The sequence below is a fragment of the Mobula hypostoma genome, chromosome 12 (genome assembly GCF_963921235.1).
Source record: "Mobula hypostoma chromosome 12, sMobHyp1.1, whole genome shotgun sequence".
Taxonomy (NCBI): Eukaryota; Metazoa; Chordata; class Chondrichthyes; order Myliobatiformes; family Myliobatidae; genus Mobula; species Mobula hypostoma.
In genome coordinates, this window is record NC_086108.1 from 44,966,819 (window position 1) to 44,994,429 (window position 27,611).

At 39.3% G+C, this 27,611-nt stretch overlaps 1 protein-coding gene across 1 annotated transcript in view; it reads left to right on the top strand.

The window, feature by feature from the left end:
• Positions 1 to 3,971: 3,971 nt before the first annotated feature.
• Positions 3,972 to 27,611, top strand: part of LOC134355154 (zinc finger protein GLIS1) — a 380,709-nt gene continuing 357,069 nt past the window's right edge. The window contains exon 1 of the mRNA XM_063064929.1: positions 3,972 to 4,010. Coding sequence (XP_062920999.1) covers positions 3,992 to 4,010 — 19 coding nt within the window. The 5' untranslated portion in view covers positions 3,972 to 3,991. The remainder of the gene's footprint in view (positions 4,011 to 27,611) is intronic.

Below are 27,611 nucleotides of genomic sequence, written 5' to 3' on the forward strand. Positions count from 1 at the left end.
TGAAAGGCCTAGACAGAGTAGATGTGGAAAGGATGTTTCCCATGGTAGGAGAGTCTAGGATAAGAGGGCGCAGCCTCAGTATATAGGGGGCGCCCATTTAAAACAGAGATGCAGAGAGATTTCTTTTGCCAGAGGGTAATGAATTTGTGGAATTTGTTATCACAGTAGCTGTGGAGGCCAATTCGTTGTGTGTATTTAAGGTGGAGATTGGTTCTTCATTGGCCATGGCATCAAAGGTTATAGGGAGAACACTGGGGAGTTGGGCTGAGGAGGGGACAAAAAAGATCAGCCATGACTGAATGGCAGAAAAGACTTGATGGGTCAAATGGCCCAATTCTGCTCCTATGTATTATGGTCTTATAGTAAAAAATTTAGCGAATTCTTCATGAGTACTGAACATATTGGAAATCTGATATTAAAATAACAAATGTTAAAAATGTCCATCATGTCAAGCAGCATCTGTGAAGTGAAAAAGACAGTTTCTTGGATGCCTCTTCAGGACATATGGTTCTTTCCAAAAGATTTGCTTTGAGGTCAAAATCAAGACTTTAAAAATTGTCTCAGATTCCTGTTTGTTGTTTCCCAAGGCTTCAAAAATGCAGGACTACGCAAAATTCATAGGCACATCTAAAAATATTCTATATAGCAAAGAAGCTTTCAAAAATAATGAAATCAAAAATTTCTAAATATCAAAAAAATTACTTGAAAGAGCAGTTAAACAGTGAAAAGCTAAATCTTACCGATATTTGGTATGATCACCATTTGCCTTTAAAATCGCATCACTTCTCTTTGGTACACTGTCATACAGTTTTATAAGAAAATTGCTGGTAGGTTGTTCCAAGCTTCTTGGAGAACTTGCCACAGTTTTTCTGCAGTCTTTGGATGTCTCGCTTAATCCCAAACAGCCTTGATGATGTTGAGATCAGTGCTCTGTGGAGACCATACCATCTGAAACCATATAAAGAACCTAGGGTGCCTACGTGATTTTTTTTCCTCAGCACCCAATAATATATTTTCTTTATACAGTCTTCACATTCTTCCAAATTATGCCTGGGATCAGGCAGTTGTTATTTAATTTCTCTTCTTTCCACCGGTAGAGAATGCATTTCCAGGATTAATCGTATTACATATTCATGTTTATTTAACATTCATGAAAAATCTACTATTTGTTAAATGAGGAAAATTCACAACTTCCCTGCCCATTAATGGTTAACCTCCTAAAAGACGTTAAACTGGAAATGACCATGATCGCATCAGCCAGATTGAAAGGTGTGTTGCCCACTGCTCTTCTGAGTTATATGCATTGGGTCACATGGAAGAGTCTATGAGTACACTCCATCAAATGCGTCTGGATAAGCTGTTGGCTAGTGTGGAACTGAGCAGATGCTGGATCTCATGAGCTTGGAGTCAGGCAAACTGGATTTGTAAAAAGCCAGAATGACAGAAAAATGAATGTTCTTGTATATAGGCAAAGTATTAATTGAGATGCTGGAATCCGAGATCTGTTTCAATATACTGTTTGTAAGTATCTCAATATCACTTAGAATTTTAAACCTCCACTAGGGGGCTGGTTTAACTGGTCTCAGCAAATTCAGAAAGATTTAGTGGAGGAGGACAACACAGCCTGAAATGTTGAAGGAAAATGGGCATCAAGCACATTGAAGAGAATTACAATATTGTCAAAGAACTGGAGAGTTAAATAAAAAGATACCATGCAGGGCAAGGTACAGCACAGCATTCCATGGTCAAATATTGCCTAGCTTTGACTGACATTTGAAGTTACTTGGCTTCAATAATCTTTTGGCTATTGGCATTGTTGTTTAGTCCTACAAATAACAAAGTGAGGATCCACTAATATGCCCAGTTTAATTGGCGGACATACATTGCTTGATTATGGAGTGAGATTAGAAATATTAGCAAGATCCATGCACCATGGAGCCTATTAATTTTTGATGTGCGCACACTGAGCACAAAATAGTTGCATATAGCTTGCAAGAAAATTAATACATTTGATAGCAGTTGAGAAGATTGAGTCAGGAGATGTAGACTTGAAATGGATAGATTTCACTTCACTGTATTTGATTTGCACATTAAGGAGGCAACCGATACAGATGTTCACCTGATTGTCTCAGGAAATCAAGGATACATTTTCAAGATTTTCTATTCGCTATCTACAATCTGCTGAAATTGTTAAGAATGATGAGAAAATTTAGTGCACACAACCACCAGCAAACAAGGGGTTTACATTTATTGGCCCAACAGATTTCCATAATGGAATTTCCGACATTTGCTGTTTCCTTTTTTTCTCTACACATCAACAGCATTCCTGAGTGCTCTTCCACTTTCCCCTTCAATCTTGCCCATTCCTCTGACAAGGCTTACTCATGGACACATAGAGGCTAGATGTACTCTCCACCAAGCAACCTTTCTTCATATATGATCTTTTAACCGTTTATAAGATACAAAATCATATGTTGAATTCCGAGGCTGAGAACATTAGCTGATTTTTTTTCCCTTTTACCCCTTGCCATCTTACCATGTGCATCATCTCATTTATCCAACCGAGCCTGCCGGTGGGTCTAACTGTTGTTGTTTGATTGGGGCAGTGGAAAGCAGATTTCAAACCCATGAGTTCTGGAGTTTGTTATCAATGCCACAGTAGTTGCTATCTCCACTCTCTTAACTTTAAATTAGTCCCTCAAGTTCTTACCAGACCAATTTTGGTGAATTACCAACAGAACTTAAAACACTGCAGATGCTGAAGAGCTGAAATAAAAATAGGAACAGCTGAGCTATTCAATCAAGGTGTAATGAGAAATGGCTGTTAACGTTTCAATTCCTCAGAATTGTACATTGCAAAAATAAATTATTGCAAAAACCTTGTGAGGATTATCAGAGATGTTGGATGAGAGAAGTTTTACTTGGGATTATAATGATGACTTACAGAACTAAGAGGCAAGGCTTCAAACAAATCAACAAATTATTATGCAAAACAGTTGTAAATAAAATCTTGGTATCTCTTAACGACTGTGAAGAGAGATGTTTTACTACGCAGGAATAATCATCCTGAATTTTTGAAAGAGTGAAGAAATTTGCAGAACTTTTGTGGAGAATTATTACAAAGAAATGCTGCGAGGAAAAGCTGTAATTTAGAACTTCTGTGAGGCAAGATCTGATTGTAGCAGTGCTGTGACGGAAGGATTCAGCACAGAGCAGCTAGTTGGAATGTTTCATACAGAACTGTGGTAAGAGAAAGTCTAACCCTAACCCCAATTGTCTTGTATTTTTTCCGTAAGGTATCTTTGCACTTCCACATTTATCCTACTGAACAAATTATTTTAAATAATTACGAGATGGAATAATCTTTATTATGAATATTAAATGCTGAGACAGAATTAAGTTCGTAAATGCAAATGCATATTATTTCTTGTTGCCCTGCCTGACCAGTATTACAAATCGCAATGTGCAAATTCCATTGTGCTTACTAACCACAGGGAATAGTTGTGCAGATAATGTTTGGTAGAACATTTTCCATTAACGAGGTCGCATTTCTTTTTAGTGCCTGCAAATCTTTGAAAATTAATTTCAGGGACTGTAGTTCGCCGAATACGCATCAGAGATGGGTTGAACTAAACAGAGCTCACTCCGACCGTTCATGGTCCTTGCACCCTCTGTAGCATTTGCTCATGCTCTCGGGATCATTCAGAAGCGAACCCCAATCTTTCACGGATGCATTTGGAAATGATCTTGCCGCTTGTTTGTTCCTTGTCTTTTCCCAGGACCGGGAAGGAAACCTCCTCGAGACTGGTCGGCGAGAACGCTTGCTGTTGATTGGTGGAGCGCCCGCGGCTTTGTCTCCTGTGTGACTAACCCGGCTGTCAATCAGTGGCGCGGCTCCCGTCCCACCCGCCGCACTTCACTGCTTGGGGCCAGGGGCCAGCAAAAACTCGCAACACTCTGGGATCCTGCGATGCACTCAACATCTTGTTTCATGCGATGTTCTCATTCAGGTACTTCTTATACATCTATATAACTTGAATTTTCAATTGTCAAAGAAAATTAAATCTACCAAGATATTTAAAGGTTGATATTATTATTCTATACAGAGAATGCTTTTTTTTTGAAAATCCGTTGCTATTTTACTTCAGTATCTGTCAATTCACTAATATTTGTATATTACATTTATGCTTTCGCAGTATGAGAAAAGTGCACAAAGTTAATTTAAAAACGTTTGTCAGTGAATGAAGTGTTTTTTCTTGAGGAAAATGTACCTTATAAAGTAATCTGTTCAGGTGCAAACCTATCTTAAACGTGTCTGAAATTCTTAAAAAAAAACTACCTGTGTGGATTTGTAAATTCTTGGTTTAAAATATTTAGAACTCTTGTATCTGTGAGACTCGGGGAGATGAGCATAAAAGATTTTTGGGCATATTTATAAAGTGAGATGAATATAACAGCATGAGTAGTGCTTAAATTGTAACCATGGTAAAGGCAGAATTGTGCCAGAGTATGATGAGTAGATGTACATATTTATTGAAAGTTTCTTGTGTCCTAATCAAACGGAAGTTGTCTGAGATTGTGCTCTTGGATTTAGGATTTTGATTGAGTTGTTTATGTCATGAAAGAATGTATTCTGGATTTAACAGCTGCTGGACAGGAGGGGACAATTAAATTAAAAAAATTTAGAATAATTCCTGGTAATGCACCTTACTTTGACAGACTCATGTAATGGTAATATTGTGGGTTTTAACCCTATTAGTCATCACTTGAAAGCATGTGTAATGTCTGAAATGGATGAAGAGAGTAATTAGGGACAATATGCAACCACAGGTAACAGGCACTGCATGTTAGAAAAACTGGTGCTTTGAAAGCTGGTTCTATACTTAATATATTTTAACCTATGCAATATTGTTTAAAGCTGCATGTAACTCTCCAAAGACGTCACAGTATGTTTTACTAGTACAGAGTGACTGAGATTGATGGTAGTCTATGCAAGCACACTTCTTGTATTGATTCATCATGAAAATACTTGTTTTTTAACCAAAGATCTATTTTGGAAGCACAACTTGATTTTATCAGAGTATACACAGTAGGTATTTGAAATTGTTGTAGCTTGCAAAAGATATTTTCAGAGTTAGTGAGCTTTCTGTCTCTACCTCTAGGAAAAATATCATGAAGATTTCTCTTTGATACTTCGATTTCTTCATTTTTAAATATTGTCCCATATATTATATAACTGATGTACAGATTATAGCATGCTGGGAACCGCATGCAAGTCCAAATATTTAGTCATTGTCAATGATTTTGATCACGTGTCTAAAAAAGCACAGCCTTTAAATACATTTATTTCTTCTATATAAAAGGTGGTTTGTATCAGACAGTTGTGAGAACAGTTTGGCCTGTTTGATTCTGTAATTGAGATTAATTGTTTGAAATCTGTTGCCTATTATATAATGAGCTTTGAGCTTAGGGGTGCAAACTAAATCAGGTTAGTTTCACCCTTTGATATTTCTCTGCCCTCCACTGAGACCTTGGAATCTGTTAGAATGCTAGTTTATGGCTGATGCCAGCCTTATGGTACCTGAATCAATTGTCCATTCTTCACATCTATGGATAGAATATGAACCAGCCATTTGTCCTGGGAAAGATTGTAGTGGGTTTGATCCTGTCCTCCTCCGGTGAGCAAAACTTTTAATCTTCATTGATTTTAATCTTTGGAGCACAATTTTATTGGTTCATTGCTGGTGTGGGAGGGGAATTGTTCCAACGAACCCCACTCCCCAAAAGTGAGTTTTTTGTTTATTTGAAGAGTACTATATTAATCTTGTTTTTTTTTTACTTTGGGCGAGAAACCAATGTTGAATATATTAGGATCTAAATGTAACTTTTGGTATGTTTTAATTTTGAGTTAAATTTAAAGAAATCAGATGACTATAATTGTCTTTGCGTAAAAATATTTTGCACAATTTATTAGATTTAGTACTGTTATTATTTTGTCATTATGTTTCTTGCACTGCAGTGATACACTAGTTAATACCTGGAGAACTGCCTTCCCCCTGTTGTACTTCATTTGAAACACGTTAAGTTTGGTTTCCAGTCAGTAGCGTCTACAGTTTTCCTATAAAGTCTGATGATTGTGAATGTAACTTATGGCTTTGTGACTCAGTGGGTAAGAATTATATTGAGACAAGCAGCATTTGAGGCTTGATCTTTGAAGTGCCGCTGAGGAAGCTGAGCTCAACTGGAGAGGCATTTGTTTTGCTGTAAAAGTTCCCGAGGTATCTGTAATGCAAGTGCAAGTGTGCAATTGGTTGGTTGAGATCAGGTTTAGACTTGGCTCTGATCCCCTACGTGGTCACTTTGCTGAAAAACAATCCAAAATCTTTGCCCACAAATGAAGGTAGGTCCCAGCTGGACAGTCAGACGTGTCATTGCACTGCCGGCAAGGATCAGTTCCTTTTGCCATGAAAGGGAAACCACTTAAGGGACAAGAACAGCTGTTTGAACATGCCAAGTGCATCTTTGTTTTTATCTTTGGAAGAAATATCTAAAAACATATTCTTGACAGTTATTTTGTTCTAAATGCTTAAAGGGAATAAAATTTACACAGCAGAGGTACTGTATCACAAACCCTGGGGCGAATAATGGGCACCAAATGCCTGCAGTGAGAGATTATTCAGCAGTGACTTCTTCAACAAATAATAGGATCCTCAATGTGATTTCACAAATTATTGCTCCCATTGGGAATGAAATGTCATAGTGCAACATGGTCTCTAGTGTATCTCAGAGGACTTGCATGGGGATGTGATTCATGTACTATCTACTGATACCAAAGTGCAAGCTAGTTTAAAGGGGTTTCAGTTTGCAAATAAAGTACAATGCCCTAATCATTCTAAGTAGTAGCTCCCTGAAGATCCACAACATTAAGCATAAGGGACCACATGAAAATGTTTTGATACCTATCTGAAAAACTATTCAGTCCCCAGTAATACCCACATACCAAGAAAAATGTATGACCACAGTAGCCATGGTCAATTTGTTGGAAATTGCTTAAAACCATAAATTGTAAACTGAAATTGTTGAAGATGAATAAGTTTATCGAGTCAATGGTCTGTTGAGATCCACATGTAACTGAAGAACACTTCTGTCAGGAACTGGTTAGTCCAATTTCCATTTTAAGCCCTAGATTGCAGGGTGAGAGATTTCTTTCAATAATGTAAATTGATGTTCAAAATTAAATATTTAGGCACTGTTAAGTGAAAGAGCAACATGCTTACCGGATTATTGTTGTAAATACACATCTTAATGAAGTGCAGTGAAAGATCTATATAATTCTACATGTGATTATAATGTGAAAAAAGCATAATATTTGGAGTACCTAGCAAAATGACCACATCAGGCTAACTCATAAAACTTGGAGATGGAAGATTTATTTCAGAGAGAAATTGTGATTTTATGTTTGTCAGGAAAGCTATATGGAAACCAAGAAGCACCAATCAGTATATATTAAATAGAAGCATCCTTTTACTAAATCTTCCTCACTTTATTCTTCTTTATTTTCCTTCATGGTCCCACTCTATTTTTCTCTACTGACATCCTTTTTTATTTCTCTATCTACATTTCATCCTTCTCTTCTGTTTTCATTTCTCCTGCACTCTCCTATATCCTGTTCTCCATTTTCTCCTATTCCTTCTCTCCACCGCCCATTAATTTTTCTCTCCTCTGCTCTCTATTCTCATCAGGCCTTTCTCCTCATTTGTCTTTGTTCTCCTTTCCTCTTTTCTCCTCTCCCTCTCTCCTCTCCTTTCCCCTTTCCCTATTATCCACTGATTCTTTCTTCTCATTCCTAGACCCCTCTTCCTTCTGTTCCCTTGTCTGGCTTTGTCTCATCTCCACTTTTCTGCTCCTTGCTGGTCACTTGTATTCTCTGCTGATGTGCTTTCTCATCTGTTCTGCCTTGCTCAGCAGTCTTCATTTTTTTTTCTTTTTTATTTTCTCCATCACATCCTCTCCACTGCTTTTTATCCCCTTCCATCTTTGTTCTTCACTTTACACACAGATAGAATCATAAGAGAAACACTGTGTAGAAATAGGCTTTTTAGATCACCAAGTCAATGCTGATGATCAAACACCAAATGATACTAATCAGGCATTAATCCCATTTTCTGTTCCCCAGGTTCTCAACGATGACTACATACAGATTCTACCACTCACCTACACACACAGGGGTCAACAGACCAGCCAATTAATCTAGAGCTTGTATGTGTTTGGATGTGGGAGGAAACCGATACAGTCACAGGGAAAGTGCAGACTCCACGCAGATACAGGTTTTCTGTGTCTTTGGTACTGCGGAACTGAACACCACTGTGCTGGAACTCTTTGCTCAGCTTCTCCCCTTTTTCCTTTTCTCTCTTCTTCTCTCCTAAGCCTAAGACAGTCAATCTTCTTGTTCCATTACACCACCAACCCAGCATTTTGTCCCAAATACAATCTTTTCTTGCACAAGCTCAGTCAGAACAACCTGTACCCAAAATGAGAGTCTGTTCCGGTCTTTTCTCACATGCATACTGTAAAGCTGGAGATAGCAGATAGTAACCTATAGATCAAACTTCCTTTGGTTATAGCGCATCCATCTCTACGGCTAAAATCATTTAGTAAAGGGAAGAAAATAGATTTTGCCTGACACTTTGCAGGTGCAGTACTGTGTTAGATGGTGCAGGCACTCACCAAACCCATGTGCATTTAATCTATATAAAGGAAGTTGCATAGGTCTGTATTGCAAAGGTATTTCACTTGCATGAAATACCTTCACAACACAGACCTATGCAAATTCCTTTACATAACACATGTTTTCAATCCCTCTTGCCAGTCTAAGATATTTTTAATAAGTATTTATGTGTATAATATAATAAACAGCCAACACACAGTAAACACACCCTTTGAGGCTATTAGATGCCGTTCTGAACTACACAACATCCATTTCTGATTCATTTTTGCCTGTTAAGTATGAAACGTGAAATTAATTTGGGCAATCACCAGTCGCTTTCTGGAGGACATGCACTGCATGGATTTAATCTTTTGAAACCCTGTAAATGCAGAGTTTCAGGCATAGAAATAAGCCATCACAGCAAGAAGAGGGCAGCAGTCCAACATAATGGAAAATGCATGTCTTTGATTATGGGGAAGGGGAATCAATTCATTGTTGTAGGAAGCAATTTTAACGAAGTTGGCAGCTGCAGTTGTTATTAAACTACCCTTTAATATGTAGTCTCTTGTTTGAATACAGGGCAAAGTGATAGGTAAAAGTCCCTGTCCTTCCAATTTCTTTTGTGTTTGTCCAGATTTCCTCATTTGTAGCAACTTGTGACATGCTGTTATTGAATCTTAAGGGTAATACAACACAGAAGCAGATATCTCAGTCTACTGACTCCTGTTGGTTTGATTGTTTTTTTTCCACCCTCATTCATTTAAAACATTTTTTTGCCCTGCTGAAAGTGCAAATTGGTAATGATGAGATTATCAGAGCACCCAGGGTTTTGGAGAATAAGGGACGGACATGCTGTCTCACTGAAGCATGACAAATAAAAACACAGAAGGGAAGGAGGAACGACAGAAAGGAAGAGAATAAATTAGAGTCAGACCGACAAGATAGCGAGAAAAAGTTGATGGGAGGCGGGAGTGGGGACAAGTTAGTTCAAAGGAAAAGTAAGAAAGTATTGCATATTAAGCATTTCTAACGTGGAATCCCATCCCATAAAAATTATGTCATATTTTTGGCAAAGCTGCCTGAATCTAATCTGATCTTCATGCTCTTAAAAATTCTTTACCTGTTTTAAATATCTGCTGATTTTGAATGATGCAGCAGTTTCTGCTTTAATTAATCACTGTACAGCATCTCAAGGACTTTATGATAAATAAAATCAACTTTGGCACTTGATCATTAATTCTTGAAATGGTATTTTCTTTACTCATTCTGCAAGTACCATCTATCGTCAGAAAGCTACTTCCCATATATTGTATGTTCTGTATGGGGAGTTTCTTAGCATCAGTCTTAATTTTGCCTCTATTCTTCAAATGAATAAACTCCAATCTACTCTCAGGATTTAAATTAAATATTGTTAGGAACCATCTTTTATTTTATTCCTTATGATAATATCCCAAGTTCATGAACCATGAGTTTGTGATCCAAGTTCAAACCTGGCATCTGCTACTGTTGGAATTTGATGGTTCTATGTTATTAAATTGAAAATTAGAAAATTCATGATATTGGTGTTTATTTTAATTATTATATATAATATTTTATAATATAATAAATTAATATACATTATATTATGTAAACTTTATAGTTGATTGTAGATATAGTAGTAGGGTATCAGCCCAGTAGACTGAATTAGATAATAAAATGGGCACAAACAGGCAGATAAACCAATGAAACTGGTAATCCAATCATAATAAAGCAAAATCAATGAAGCAAATCATATGCCACGTGCCAAAACAGATCCAAGTCAGAGAAAATCTTGATCACATTCTATAGTTTTTAAATTTGTAATTTATTCAGTAATGGGGATTTACTGGCAAAACTAGCATTTACTGCACATGCAAGGAAATCTGCAAATGCTGGAATTTCAAGCAACACACATAAAAGTTGCTGGTGAATGCAGCAGGCCAGGCAGCATCTCTAGGAGGAGGTACAGTCAACGTTTTGGGCCGAGACCCTTCTTCAGGACTAACTGAAAGAAGAGCTAGTAAGAGATTTGAGAGGGGGAGGGGGAGATCTGAAATGATAGGAGAAGACAGGAGGGGGAGGGATGGAGCCAAGAGCTGGACAGTTGATTGGCAAAAGGGATATGAGAGGATCATGGAACAGGAGGCCCAGGGAGAAAGAAAAGGGGGAGGGGGGAAACCCAGAGGATGGGCAAGGGGTATAGTGAGAGGGACAGAGAGAGAAAGAGAAAAAGAATGTGTGTATATAAATAAATAACGGATGGGGTACGAGGGGGAGGTGGGGCATTAGCGGAAGTTTAAGAAGTCAATGTTCATGCCATCAGGTTGGAGGCTACCCAGATGGAATTTACTGCAACTGCATATTATTGTTGCCCTATAGAGGATGCTGCGAACTGCTTGCCTGAACAACAGCAGATAATGGAGTGAAGATACTCCAACAGTGTAATTAGGTGGAGAGTTCCAAGATTTTGTTCCAATGATAGTGAAATGATGTTGACACATTTCCAAGTCAGGATGATGTGTGACTTGGAGGGAACTTGGAATTGATGGTGGTCTTCATCTGACCTCCTGTTCTTCTAGTTCATAGAAGTTAGGTTCAGCTAGTGCAACAATGCAGCGTGAGTTTGATAGATCCTGTGCCAATCTTGGAGTATAGTTATTTAAGGTGGTGGTTGCTGTACCAATCAAGTGGGTGTTTTAATCTAGATGACATCCACCTACTTGAGTGTTGTTGGAGTTCTGAACATCCAGGTACACGGAAAGTATTCCATTCACTCCTTGTCCCTTGTAAAGATGTGCCTGTGGGAGCTGGTTATCTTGGGAGTTGCTTATTGGGAAAGTGGCAATTGAGAGAGAAACCTGTTAATGACTGGGAAGTTTGGACTTGCATCAGAAAGCGGAGGTGGGTCTCAGGAAACTAGGACTTGAGACATCGATGAAGGCAACCTCCAGGATCAGGTGTTGTTGGCAGTGGCAATGGAGATCAAAGTTGTGATCAGGCAGCTGAAGTTTGGAGATGTGTGTCAAATATTGTTAGGGATGTTTGAATGGTAAGATTGATGGTGATTATTTTTTCTCTCTGTACATTCTTTAACACATGCCTTCATGTTGCCTTTTACCTACAGACTTCAAACTATCAGCTGTTCCTCCAATAAAGTAATAGTGTTTGCATTTAAATAGAACTTTCACAACCTTCCACAACAAAAATTAAATTCCAGTGTTGCAGTTTTAAAAATGTGGCATCTAGTTTGCACAAGACGTGTGTAATAAACAGCAATAAGTCCTAGGGAAAATTCACACAGTCACCAGAAGAAGATGCAAGCTTTAATACAGACAGTATAGGAAATCAGGATTTATTCTGGGTCACTAGTAGAGCAGCACCAGTACCTGCTGCACCAATTTGCCATCATGAAAAGAATCAACATTTTGAAAAGAGTGCAAAAAATGAAGAGAGATCAGTGACTAATTAACACCCAACAAGGGTATTAAAGTCCAAAGGTTGAGGTAGGAAGCAAAAATTGAACCAGAGTTGGAGTCAGAGCAATAATTTAAATAATATAGGGAGGTAAGGAGAAGGAACAGGACTTGAGGTTGTTTGGAGGGGAAAAAAAAGTGGAGAAAAGTTGAGATGATGGTGGTGCCCAGGCACGCTAATCCTCTCTCCTGTTTGTTCAGCTCTGCCAGCATAATTTGGAGGTTGTTACATTCTTATGTTACTTTTCTGTCTTGTCAAACAATTTATCCTAAGCACTTTGACAAGTTTCATCAGTGGCTGGAGTTGTACACTGATGCTTTCAAAGGTTCAATAATTACTTCAAACAATGCATGTTTGTTTATTGTGGTGTTTGCATTGCCCAGATTGCTTGCAAGTTACTATGCACAAACTCAGACAAAAAGTAGGGATCACACTGTTGGGATGGAACACCAATAAGCATCCTTCTTTAAGGACAACTGAAAAATCTGGCTGTAGGATGAGCTAAAGATGAATCATAGTAGAGCTGAGACATATTGAACTGTAAAATTACCTGTTGACAAAGCAGCACATAAGTTGAATATCGGAAGCAGAGATGGCATGTGACAAAAGAGCAGTGTGACATAAGTGACAGGTCTCGCATTTAGCCTTATGAGGAGGAAGAGAAGGAGTGGACCTGTGGACCTTCCTATCTCCTTTTGTTGTTAAGCTTGGTCCATGCCTGTGGCACTGCAAACCCACTTCTAACAAAACCAGATTCACAGTTAGAATCCAAGGTTGTGTAGAGAGATGAAGATTTGAGATAAAAGCTCTTTCCTGGTGTTTCTGGGAAGTGATAATCTCCCCTGTAAAATCTTACATTAGCAAAATTTAACCTCTGGCAGGACTGTGGTAAATTATACGGCACAATGTTGATTCAAGTACTGTAGTAGAAAACAATACATAATGAATGACAGAGATCTCATGTTGACTTTGAAAGTTGTCATGAAAGCCTCAACCTGCCCTATATGGAAATCCTTTACTTAGAACCACATGATAAGGCACCAAATTAATGTCACATAATTAGCTCCATACACCCAACTGAATCACAGCCTTAAATCAAAATTGTCTCTTAATGTTTTTCTACCTCCCACATGCACAATTCAAACAAAATTAAGTTTTCTGAAACCCAAAGATCTTTTTCAAAATACAATTTAATTAGTGCAAAGCTAATGTATTTACTCTGCTTCACAAGTTTTTGTACAATACTTTATTTTGTCTTTCTACAATAATTTTGGTTGAATCAGCTCATTTGGTTTCGTTGTCTGTGCTTAACTGGCTTGTGGTTAAAGTAGAAATGTCAATTATCCAAAGTAATTGAGAGCAGAAATGTACAGATAATGCCTTTGTTTAAATAATGAAACACTAATCAGGAAAACAGATGCAATGTGAACTTATTTTAACTGTAAAATAAAAATTCACTGGCTACTTAGATCTTTGATTCAGCCTATTTTAAGCAATTTCACAAGCATTACAAACCGTAGCAGTACTCTCCCTGCAGATACGTGAAAACTATACCCAAAACTTGCAACAGAATATACTGTTCCAAACTGTACTGATACAAGTCATATTCATGAATTTTATCATGTTAGAAATTGAATCCATTCAGCTCTAATATAATAAACTGCAATAACAAAATTCTGTTCCAATAAGCAAATTTTCCTGTTGATTTTGGAGTTCCAAAAGGCCTCTTCTCAGAATGGAGGGCCTGAGGAGGTTGAGCTTAACCACGAAGGCTGGCTGTAGGTGGTGTGTGTTTTTTTTTTCATCCCATCAATTGGATTTTTGGATTTAAGTATCTTCTTCCAGCAGCTAGGACGGAGGGCAGAGGTGATCAGAGGACCAGTAGATTCATTGCCAATACGTTGTGCATCTATTTCCATTTATTGCCCAATGCCTTAGCATTTGTCTTTTCTTTGAGGCTCAGCACAGCATGCTCTTATATTTTATGGTCTTGTGGTCTTACGGTAAAATCTTCCAAATTCACTAGAAGGATATGTAAATCAATTAGTTACACTCAATCAATTCTATTGGGCGCAATACACCAGACTTCTGAGTGTGTGATTAGAGGAAATTACTAGATGAACCAGTGGAAAATATTCAAGGGTGTGCTCAAAGACTCTTTGGAGAAGTGCAATACCCTCCTTGATTCCTGACAATACCTAGACCATGACTGGAGCTCAGGTTAGAGATGCAGGATTTGGGATGGTATTGAGGACCTTGACATAATGCATTGGGAGCACTCAGAGGTCCCGCATGGAGGGTGGAAGGAGTGGACCATCTAACAAACTATCACTGGCTCTCTCCATCAGCTACCACATGCCCCATCTGTGGAAGAGTCTGCATTTTCCACATTGGCTTCGCCAGTCAGCTCAGAAACCCCCAAAACAGGAGTAGAAGTAAGTCACTCCCAACTGCAGAGGCTGCCTATATCCAAGTCAATATGATTTGTTGTTTCTATGCCTATTTTGATCTTGTCATCTACCAAAAAAATAGCTGTGGCAAGTTTCCAGTTGCTGCTGCTTTGTAAACTTGACAGCCCAGTGTGATGGTGGAGAGAGTAGATCTCCAGACTGGGAGATGAAATGCCTGTAAAATCAATGTCCTGGATGTGATTGAAGACGGGTGCAGTTGTAACAGTCACAGAGAGTACTCCATCCCATTCCTCTCTTAGACAACAATCTTGGGGAGCTATTTGCCACAATGTACCCAAACTCTGTCAAGGGTGAGGAAGGCACCCAAGCTGGTTAACGGTCTGGATCATAATATTTGGGATTTCTTTACAAGCAGAGCCTAGCTTAAGGATCACTACAGTTGTCTATGATACTACAGCAGGAGGAAATGCAAATCTACCCTTAATACTTCTAACACTATTCTTATTCATAATGAATTCATAAAATTCATAATTTCAAGCATTATAAAGCCATTAAAGTACAATTCAGATGTGGTGTAATTACTGTTATTCCTGGCCACACCTTATGGCACATGGGCTTCAACCTTTTGCCATTTTTAGCATTTGTCTGATTTTTTTTTTGAGGCTCAACCCAGCATGGATAGAAAAAGTGCAAGGACCCAGCCAGGTTCGAACTGGGGACCTTTCACCTCAAAGTCCGATGCAGATGCCACTATAGCACCAGCCGGCTTAATGATTACTGTGCCGTGCACAATCTAATTACCACTTACAGTCAGATAAAGCAATAGACAGATAAAAGTTAAAGACTTACTTACATTGTAGCATTAAGTGCACTTAGCTTAAATTTTCATGGGGTGCATAAATGCATATGACAGAGTCCCACAGTCATGAATAAAGGTTAACTTAAAATTCCAATTTTTGATTTTACTGATGCCAATGCAACCTTGCTTTCCAATGTAGGATATGTTTCCTCATTCAACCGGCTAAATAAGTATAATTGCATTTAAGAGGGTGTCACCTTGACCATGATGCTGGATGCCCTGGAGGTACAGATCGGACACTCTGGGTGATTAGAGAAGGGCTGCTTTGGTCCTTTCAAAATGGTCACAAAAGATCATGAACATGAAGCAACACTGAAAAGCAAGAAAAACTTTTTCTTTTTGATGGATTGTTAAGTCCAAGGGGTTAGGTCTCTTCAGACCAATTGAAGTGCCTGAGCAGAGTTCTCTCTTTAACGTCTCTTCTTAGTGCTTATCTTCTACAAAGCACCCAGTAGCAAAAGGGACAGGAAAACATTTGGTCCCCTTTTTTAAAAAAAAATTGTTTGTATGTAACAGGCGTGCAAGGAACAGTTGTCAGTTTTCTCAGTGGTGTGTGCCATTACCTGAATGATCCCATTGAATTTGGGAGATAACACGCAGGAGAAATATCCATCACACCTCACCCCTATTCCATGTTCTGACCTAGGATAAATAGAGTCAGAGAGAGAACACAACAACACAGAAACAGGCCTTTGGCCCATCAAGACTGTGTTGAACTATTAATCTGCTTAGTCCCATTGACCTGTACCCGGACCATAGCCTTTCATATCCCTCCCATCCATATACCTATCCATGCCATTGGAATCAGTTGGTTGATTTGTGAAGTATCGTGTGCTTCTTGGAATGCAACATCAAGTACACGTTAAACAAATACACGCACAGGCGTCTTCGCTCTGTGGGCCACTTCTTCAGAATGAAGACCATCATCCTCCACCTCGAGGGATAGCCACGATGATGACGATACCTATCCAAATTTCTCTTAAGTGTTGAAATTAAACCTGAATACACCAGTTTTGCTAGCAGCTCGCTCTACACTCTCACTACCCTCTGAGTGAAGAAGTTCCCCTTAAACATTTCACCTTTCAGCCTTAACCCATGACCTCTAGTTGTACTCTCACCCAACCTCAGTGGAAAAAGCTTGCTTGTGTTTACCCTATCCATAGTCCGCATAATTTTTTATACCTCTATCAAATCTCCCCCCATTCTTCTACACTCTAGGGAATGAAGCCCTAACCTACTCAATCTTTCCCTACTGCACAGGTCCTCAAGTCCTGGCAGTGTCCTTATAAGCTTTCTCTGCACTCTTTCAATCTTATTTATATTTTTCCTATAGGTAGGTGAGTAGAACTGTACACAATACTCCAAATCTGGCCTCACCCATATCTTATACAACTTTAACATAACATCCCAACTCCTGTATTCAGTACTTTGATTTTTGAAGGCAAACGTGCCAAAAGTTATGGTCCTGTCTACTTGTGATGCCACTTTCAAGGGATTATGACTCTGTATTCCCAGATCGAGCTGTTCTACTGCATTCCTCACTGCGCCACCATTCACTGTGTAAGACCTACCCTGGTTTATCCTGCCGAAGTGCAAAACTTCACACTTGCCTGCATTAAATTCCACCTGCCATTTTTCAGCTCATTTTCCCAACTGGTCCAGATCCCACTGCAAGTTTTGATAGTCTTCCTCACTATCCACTACACCCCAAAGCTTGGTGTCATCCGCAAATTTGTTGATCTAATTTACCACATTATCATCCAGATCGTTGATGTAGTTGATGAACAACAACGGACGTAGCACTGATCCCTGCGGCACACAGCTAGACACAAGCCTCCGGTCAGAGAGGCAACCATCTATCTACTGCCACTGTCTGGCTTCTTCTGCAAAGCCAATGCCTAATTCATAATTCAATTTACTACCTCATCTTGAATGCCGGATGACTGAACCTTCCTGACCAACCTCTCATGCGGTACCTTGTAAAAGGCCTTGCTAAAGCTCATGTAGACAACATCCACTGCCTTGCCTTCATCAGATTTCCTGGTAACTGCCTTGAAAAGCTCTATAAGATTGGTTAGGCATGACCTACCGTGCACAAAGCCAAATTGGCTATCCTTAATCTGTCCCTGTCCATCCAAATACTTATATATCCGGTCCCTTAGAATACCTTCCAATAACTTTCCCACTACTGATGTCAGGTTCACTGGTCTATTGTTCCCTGGCTTATTTTTAGAACAACAAAACAACATTAATGGACTCTAGTCCTTCAGCATTTTACCCATTGCTAAGAGAGTTTTAAATATTTCTGCCAGGGCCACTGCAATTTTTACACTATCCTCCGGAAATTTGAGAGAACACCTTGTCAGGCCCTTGGGATTTATCGACCCTAACATAAATTAGATCTTCATCTTCTGTAAGGTCATACTTTTGTATGCAAAGTGAAGTTACATGTAGATTAGGTGTTTGCAATTCAAATAAAGCACAAATTAGTGGCAGAATAAAGTTTCCTCAACACTGTCTTCAGATTAGAAGCTTACCTGTCCTATTTTGAAATTTGTTTTTCAACCCATTTCTCAGAGACAAAAAGATTTTCTTTGAAGTAAAATCTGAAAATGCTGGAGATACTCATCAGGTCAGGCAGAATTTGTGATAGAGAAATTGTTAATGTTTCAGCTCATTGACAATGCATTGAGACTGATATTTTGGAGTAAAGGCAAAGCAGATTTTGAGTGGGATATTGCTTTGCAAGAACACTTGACTGGGACATTCAAATCTGAGTAAGACAGCAGCTCCTAATATATTCACCATAAGGAAAGCATTAGGAAGGTAGTTACTTTTTGAAAAAAGCAGTTTTATTCACAATGGAGGGATGTGCATTACTGCTGTATAAAATGTTATAACTATGAATGAGGGGTGATCATAGTCAGAGTAGCAGTGTGGGGAGGGCGGAGGAGGCAGGGATTGCGAATAGCTGAGCATAAAGCTGATGGAATACAGTGTAGAATAAAAGTGACATTATCCATTATGGTTAAAAAGAATAAAGACACGTAGTACGTATTTTTAAATGGGGATAGAAAAGTACTGGTGATTTGTGGACCTGGATTTACACTTGTCACTAAAAATTAACATGCAGCTACAGCAAGAATTTAGGGAGAACAATGGTACATTTGATTTTATAACAAGGGAATTTGTGTTGAAGAGTAAAGATATCTTATTGTAATTATAGAGTACCCTGGTTAGACTGTACTTGGTATTTTATATACTCATCTCCCCTTCTCCGGGAGAATATACATTTCATATAGGGAACACAATAAAAATACATCAGCTTGATTGCTGGGATGGGGGTTGATTATATGAAAAGTGATTAAGCTGACTGAACCTATACACTTCCAGAATGAGAGGTGATCTCACTTAAACATGAACATATCTAATAGGATTTGATAGGACAAACGGAAAGATGATGTTTCTGTAGCTGGTTTGTCTAAACCAAGAATCAGATTTCAGGGCAGAGCTGAGAAGAAACTTCTTCATCTGAAAGGTAGTTACTTTTGGGATTATCCACTCATGAGTGCTGAAGAAACAAAGATCATTAATTTTCTGGATATTCAGGAAATCAAGGTATATGGTATTTGAATAAAGGTGTGGGGCTGAGGTAAAAGTGCAGCCATGAATGCCAGAGAAGGCATTAGGAAATGACTGGCCTATTTCTTCTTATGAACTTTGGTGTCTATCGTACAGGTGGGGATATTAGTGAGTGTACAACCAATACCCACCAGAAGAATGCAGATGATTTTTAGTATGCATCCTTGATTTGACACCAAGTATGATCTTTTGGATCTCATGTTATACCTACTGCTAATTTTATTTGGCTGTTCATGTGTTAAGCAGCAGCAAAGTTCATTCCCCCTCGCCACCAGTGCTACTTAACGTAATCTTATGCAACGTGTAGGTCAGTTGCCAATTGACTTATTATTGCTTCCCGATCCCTCCAATGTTTGAAATTAAAGGTTCAGGGTGAAAGGTGAACTCTTTAAGGGAAATCTGAGAGGGAATTTATTCACTCAGAGGGTGTGCAAGTGTGCAGCGATGTGCCAGCAGAAGTGGTAGATGCAGGTTCAATTGCAACATTTAAGAGAGGTTTGGATAGGTACATGAATGGGAGGTGTTTGGAGGGATAGGGTCAGTGTGCAGGTAGATGGGTCCAGGCAGAAGGACCATTCAGCATAGACGGGGTGGACTAAAGGGCCTGTTTCTCTGCTCTCTGACTCTATGACTAATGTAAACCTTATGAATTCTAGCAGAACCTGATTTCCTTGTGCTATTGTTGGAAAACTTCAAGCAGTTCTAAGTCCAGAACTGTAGACTTTTGTCAGCAGTCTGGTTTGGATGGCTGCAGGCTAGAGTAAAGATACTGCTATTCTTGCAGGGACAGAATCATGAATGCAGATATCCTGAGAGAGGGCAGTAACTTTGTTCTCCACAGAACCTCTATTGTTCTCTGGGCCAGCACCTTAGCACTCCAGGTAAGTTGTTAATGAACGGATAGTTCGAATTCTGTTAACACTCTACAAACCTATGGACATTGGAATCCACATTCACATCAGCCTTGGTGTGCACGCCAATAGATTGAGCTTGTGCAACTGCTATGTGAGCTTTCAATAATATCCTTAGATACCGAGAAGCTAGTGTTCGCTTTGGACTGGAAGTTGCTCTGATGATTATCAAACTGGGCATTATGATTAGGTCTACATGTACTTGGAAATGAATTGCCAGCCACCTTATTGGAAAAAATGGATGTCAACCTCTTTGGGAAATCTTGCACAGATTCTCTGAAACTGAAGAGTAATGTTCCTTAATGTTACCTGGAGGTTTACTGAGAAACCTGCTAATGCTCCAAACATTTTACTGTGTTTGTTTAACTGTCTTTTCTGTTGGCTGCACCTCTGATGTCCTAATTTAAGCTCTCTGTTGCCAAACATATCTTACCCTCCAACATGTCAACAGCAGTGTTATTGTCGTCCTGATTTTTGACTGGAGCACATTCTGCCCATTATCTCACCACTTGCATACTCCCTCTCTGACTTGCTCTGTACCACCAGTATTGAGCCAGTCACAGTAAAGGAATATGAGAAAGCTATTTGTCATGATGTTGAGAAAAGTGCTGTGTATGTGTTGGACTGCTGTGTTTATTGTGCTTGAGTGACCCATCTCTTGATATTCGAAGTCTATGTACTAACTGATGGCACAAATCAGAAGCAAGATGGAATATCTCCACTTGTGTATGTGAGTGCAATAACACTCAAGAAGTTTGATGCTTTCTAGGAAATTGCATTGTATACTTAATTGATAACCTCTTTCCACTACCTGACGAATTCATTGCCTTTGCCACTGACATATAGTTGCTGCTGTGTATCCCATCAATGAAGTGCCCTGAAGTTGATTTTCCCAGCTTCTCTGCCTGAGGTTAAATACCATGGTAGCGTAGTGGTTAGCATCATGCTAGCTACAGCGCCTGCAACCCTGATTCAATCCCTGCTGCTGTCTGAAAGAGATTTGTGAATTGCTCTTGACGCCATGGGTTTTCTCCAGGTGCTCTGTTTCCTTCCATGTTCCAAAAACGTACAGAATTAGCAGGTTGCTTGGTAACTTGGGTGTAATTGGGTGGCATGGAACCAACCTGCAACTTGTACCAAAAAGGACAAGGGTAGCAGGCGCATTTGAAAATCACCACATGTGAATTCTTATCTAAGTCAAATACCATACAGACATGGAAATATAGCACCATTGCTGGGTCTAAGTTCTGAAATACTCTGCTCAACAGCATTGTGGAACTTTTATAGCAGTGGTTGAGAAAGCAGTTTACCACTGCTGTTTCACTGTGTGATGGCTATAACCACTGAATCCATTCAGTCCTGTCTTAGTTTCATTTGATTTATAGCCTCAATGTTGTATATTTGGTAGATTGAAATTCAGCAAAAATAAATTAAACAATAGAGAGCATTTGATCAAAAGTTCTGAAAGAACCCACAATTCTTAGTTGAAAAGCTATTGAGGAATATTTAGTTAATCCTTGTTTAGAGAACATAACAAAAAAAATATACCAGAATAGGAAATTATAACTACTAATTACAAAGTGTATAAACATAAAAAAGTCCACATTATTTGTTATTACTCAATGACAGGCTCATGTTTCTTCAACAATGGGGCTAGTAAGAACACAACAGAATAAACAAAGAATCAAAGTCTGACAGAAGTAGTGACTATTCAATCTGCTTAAAAACAGTATTTGTTAAAAGGGTGACCATGCAACAAAAGTGTGGTAGAGAATGTCTTACACGAAAGAGGTGATGTATATTAAGAAGATAGACAACCACTTCATTCTTAGGGCAGTATAAATGATTTCTAAGTGCAGTGTGGCTAGCATTTTTTACATTTCATGAATAAGCTAAACAAGATCTCAGGCATCTGATTGTTCAACTGAGGTGAAGTTAACCTGTAGGCCTAATAAATAACTGTTCAATCTCCGGTACCCTGCAATCTCAAGGACAAGCTTCCCAACTTCAGTGGTTAAGCTGTTGTGTGTAGATGATGCTTGAGTGTTCAGAGGCCAAATTCCAAAGGCCATCGGTATTGTTGACTTGTTGTCTGATGCATGTGAGAACAAGTGATTTTACAAAGTTTACCAAAGCCACCTTAAAAATGCAATTGAGTCATGGGATCCCCGCTCTTCACTACTCAGGTGAAAAAGGAGCTTTTAGGGTAGCATGTAAACTGTAGGGAGCACAAAGAAGCCCAAATGTCCTTCTACCCCTTCAACCCAATGCCTTCTTCCCTATTGAAAAATCTACAGCTTCCAAAATGGCCTCATCAGTCACCTCAAAACCCAAAGGACCAGAGAAAACAAATCATTCATGGCTCTGAAGGATCACCTGAGAAGAAGTTAAGTGATCTTCAAATTTATCTCTTTAAAGTCAATGAAATTGAAGCTTCAAGAATTGGAAGTACTCTTCACCTTAGGATAACAATGGACTCTCCCAAGCAATGCATCTCTCAGTACAGGCATAGTGTGCAGCCATTCTGATTAGAGTTAAATTCTGAGCAGTTTTGTGTGTATTACTTTCATATTTTGAAAGTCTTTAAAATGCAAGAGGGAAAACAGATTAAAAGAAGTGTTTTTGATCTGGGTTTGATGGTTGTAATCCTAATTTAACCCACCCCAGAAGGTTCTATTCAAAGTTATTTCCTTATATTTCAGGAGTATATGGAAACATCCCACAGACAAAGACCAGCTGGTCCTACAAATTTCTAATTTGAGCCACAGTGCAACTACAATCCAGCAACCATATGATCTTATGGGAGCAAAGAAAGAACTATTTTGTGAATATGTATGTTTGGTAGCATAGCAGTTAGTGCAATGTTATTACAGCCTGGGGTGTCAGAGTTCTGAGTTCAGTCCCGGCGTTCTCTGTAGAGAGATTGCATGTCCGCCCAATGGAACGTGTGGGTCTCCTCCCACAGTCCAATGGCGTCAGGGTTAGCAGTTTAATTGGTTATTGTAAATTGGCCTGTGATTAGGCTAGGTTTAAATCAGGGGCTGCTCGGTGTCGCAGTTTGGTGAGCTGGTAGGGCCTGTTCCGCACTTTATTTCTAAAGTTAAGTATATAGAAAAGTTGGAGATTAGCAAAGTTGACAAATAACTCTGAGAACTAAAGGAGGAAAAGCACTTCCCAGAAGTTAGTTGTAACCAAGAGGTATATTTCCTAACATTCCACCTACCTCTTGTAACCAGCTATACTTGTCCAGCTCTGTTTTAAATATTTGCAACAAATCTACAGCCAAAGTTAATGATTCTCTGAAGTGTAGCTCCTGTACAATGATTTTCTAAATGTGCAACAGTGATGGAAAGCACTTGGAATGTTTACTCTGGGTATGGTAAATGGCACAAATAGATGGAATGATTTTCCTTTCTGTTAAACAAAACTGCTCCGAATAGTGCTGCAGAACTCGGGACATCTTGACCTCTTCAGAAGGGATGGGGGCTGGAAATTACATCACAAAACTTAAAAGAAAATAGTATTAAGTTATTGAAAGTCAGTGTAATGCAGGGTACAGCGATTTTGCAGATTCCTGGATGGCTCAACTAATTTGGGAATTTGTCGTATTATTTTTCAGCAAGGCAGTCAATGTGCTGGAGGAGCTCAACAGGTCAGGCAGCATCTGAGTATGGGAATAAACAGTCGACATTTCGGGCTGAGACCCTTCATCAGTGCTGAGCTCCTCCAGGACATTGTGTGTGTTGCTCTAGATGTCAGGCATCTGCAGTACCTCTTGTGTTTATCATTTTAAAGTAGTCTTTGTTTTCCTTAGTGCTTTTTTTCACCTTTATTGTCAACAGTAGTGTAACATGCAAAATTTGCCTACAGTTACATTTTCAAATCTCACTGCTACTGTTGCTTTCTCATTCACAGAACAACCAGGTTTATGAACTCTGTTTCCCAAAGCCATTCCTATCGAAAGGGCCAAACCCCCAAAGGTATTCTCTGTCTACACAGAGAGCTGTATTTCCTCTGATCTCAAATACATTATCTGACATGTTCTGGACTGCTTCCCACATGACAGCCAAGGTCATGATCACCAAAAGCTAGTCACAGGGTAATAATATCTGCCACATCTGCAATTTGCTGCTCATTACTGCATTAGGAAGTTCAGCCAAAAAAAAATGAGAACAAGGAAGGAACTTCATCTTTTCTTGTAGTCTACAGGAGCAAGCAGAGGGTCCATGCACATTTGCCTGCATTGCAGGCTTCACTAAAGTGCAGGTATTTAGACCCTCCATTAACATTGTGCCAGAAACATCCATAGCAATCTCCTGCTACGAGCACCTGGCTGTAGTCCTGGTGGGTGTCTGCAGCCCCTAGAGAAAGGAACATGACTCCTGCAAGCACTGTTCTTTAGTAGCCTGACCAGGTCTCTTTGATTCTGTGGGAGCTGTTTCTCACGCATTCTCCTCCAATCGTTGCAGCATCCGTTCATTCAGTTGCAACACTCCCCTGCAGCTGAAAGAGTATTGTCTGCTTTGTCAGATTGCCTCTCTTTAAGAGCTGGTTCGAAGATTGCATCAATATAGGCTGAGAGTGATGAGAACTTGCAAAACAGTGGAATCCCTTTCAGGTGTGCATTGCAGAGAAACTCCCAGGAAAGTTACGTTATGAACCCGGCAAGTGAAATTCTTGTTCTTTGTCTGACTTCCACGTAAATGGTAAGATAGATCCTCACTGCTGTTTTAAAGCAAAATGATGAGAGAATAATGTTTGACCTTTACATATGTGAAACAATTAACTGTTAGTTATCATCTAGGTTAATGTTTGCAGGAAAGGTTTGTACAGTGAGCTGTGAGATGGTTGACATCTGTGGAATGGTATTTCGTTTAAGAGTTGAAATATGCAGGATAAAGTAGAAACCGATATAATCCAGGGGAAAAATGATGTATATGTTGCATGATGGAATACTTCTAACTCGGATCTTCTAGATTATTTAAAATACATAATGAAGAGCTTTGTCTATCAAGGGAAAAGGTCTCTGCCCTGTTTCTAGTTGTTGACAACCTGCTACTAGAAGGCTCACTGAAACTTGCACAAGAGATTCAGCAGATGCTAGAAATCTTGAACAAAATGCTGGAGGAACTCAAAAGGTCATGCAGCATCTGTGGAGGGAAATGAACGTTTGAAGTTTCAGGCTGAGGCCCTTCGTCAGGACTGGAAAGGAAAAAGGCAGAGCCCGAGTAAAATGGTATGGGGAGGTGTAGTCCTAAAGGTGAGTTTCTCTACCTCCTCCTACCCTTTTATTCTAGCTTGATGCCCTCCCCCTTCCTTTCCCGTCCTGATGAAGGGCCTCAGCCTGAAATGTCCACTATTTATTCCCCTCCACTGAAACTGTTTGACCTGCTGAGTTCCTCCAACATTTTGTCTCTGTTGTCACTGAATCTAACATTCACATTACATTTACTTTCCTTCACCTGAAGGGAGAGTGGAAGAACAGGTTGCAGCACATGTGGGCCAGGAAGAGCAGGAATGTTGCCTCCAAGTTCAAAAGAATGCCCATAAAAAACAGTTAACTGTTACCATATCCTCAAATATACAGCCCTCCCCTTATCATGATGGCCAATTACCTAAGATATCTGTGATGTCTGACTACCCCACCCTCCCACCACAATGTTGATTTTGTTGCATGAAAGGTTGGAAACTTCTTAAAACAAATTAAAATGTTTGTGTTAAATTCATCAGGATATGCGGGAAACCCTTTCTTCTGGGGTTCCCATCCAAAAATCTTCCCACTCACTCTATTTCTGGCTCTGAATAAATATAAAATTCAGTCTGGAAGAAAAGTCTCTGTTTAGTTATGTTGAGACCTGACTGCTGTCTGGGAGCTCATTTCAAAAACTAAATGACTCAATCAATTTCTTGTTTTGCCAAACCTAAATGTTAAAATTTTCACAGATGAGAAACAGTTAGATTTTGAACTGGGCTCTCATCAAATGAATATTCATCACATGTCGCTTTACAGTAAAGTTTGTTTATTTATTTATTGAGATACAGCGCGGAATAGGCCATTTCAGCGCTTCGAGCCACACTGTCCAGCAATCCGCTAATTTAACCCTAGCCTAATCATGGGACGATTTACGATGACTAATTAACCTCCTGACTAGTATGTCTTTGGACTGTGGGTGGAAACCAGGGCACCCGGAGGTAGCTCACAGAGTAACGGGGAGAGTGTACAAACTCCTTATAAGCAACGAATGGTTTATGCAACCATTGATCTGCATAAATTCCAGAATTATTAGGAAAATGAAGTGACATTTGTTAAATTCGCTTTTAAATTTCCACGCTATTGTGGTGACAGCAGGCAGGCAGTGTAATGTTGGCAGGAAGAGATTTTGGAACAGCAACTCAAAATCAAACAGCCACATGCACCTTACAAACAGCTAGTCAGGAGAACTGAAGGCGTAAAAAAAAATACTTTTCTGTCTTATGTCCACTCCTCATCTCCATTTTTCTGAGCACATTGATAATATTCTTCTGCTTCATTTCGAGTAAGTGAGTTATTCCTCTTTGTGCAGTGCCTGGAGATTTTATGCTTTTCATTGTTTTGAGCTTCCCTGCATCCGTTTACTTGCTGGATTATGTGATGATAGCTGCTGCAGGGAGCAAATTCTGTTTCCCTGAATGATAATTCAAAGTACAAATTGTGTCCATGGTTAAAAACTGCCAACAGGCCAAGAACTGTTCTCAGTAATTCGGCAGAATAACAGTAGAAGTGTTGAAAGTGAAAGATTAAGTAGTGCATATGAGATTCCCTGGGGCATTTGGGCTCTTTGACACAATTCATTTACACTTTCCTTTATTAACCAAAGCTACTTGATTCTTTTAACTGCATTTTCAGTTTGATAGGCACCCTAATCGTTCCTATTACTGCTTGTCCACCCCTGGACCTCAAGGTTCCTTTTACCAATTCACTGTTCCTTCAGTGCCCAACTGGTGTCAGAGAGGTAAGTTGCCAGCCTTTCCTTCTTCATCGCTGTTAACCCTTTTGTAAAAGTGGGACTGAAAGTTTTTGGGCCAATAAAGCACCCTACTTCATTCGCTGGATGAAGGAGAGAGAGAAGGAGGAACTAGTAATGAGCTTTTTTTCTTCCATTGTTGTGCAAGAACAAGCCTATAGGAAGCTTCACTCCAATAGAACATTTGATGAAGTCTTCTAGGTGCTGCTACCCATTAATTGGGATAGCAAACCCTTTTTTAGGAACAGAAGACCCCCCCCCATCATGTTTTTTGGTCTGTCCGGAGCCCACCATGCATACTTAGTGAGCAAACTGTGCTGGAGCCTGGGTAGTGATAGACATTCATCCCAATTAGCCTCAGTGCTTGGGGAAAGTAAACTAATTAGGTGCTGAATGAGTGGGTATCTCAGCATGAGGCAGAAGTGTTCTAATGCTGTCTGTATTTTAGTAGAAGATTCAAGAGCATACTGCAGTTTTTTTATACAGTCAGTTTATAAGACTTGACTGCTGGGGGATAAGTTTATAAGACTTGACTGCTGGGGGATAGAGGAATTTTTCGCTCTTGATGGCAGTGTCACCATTTGA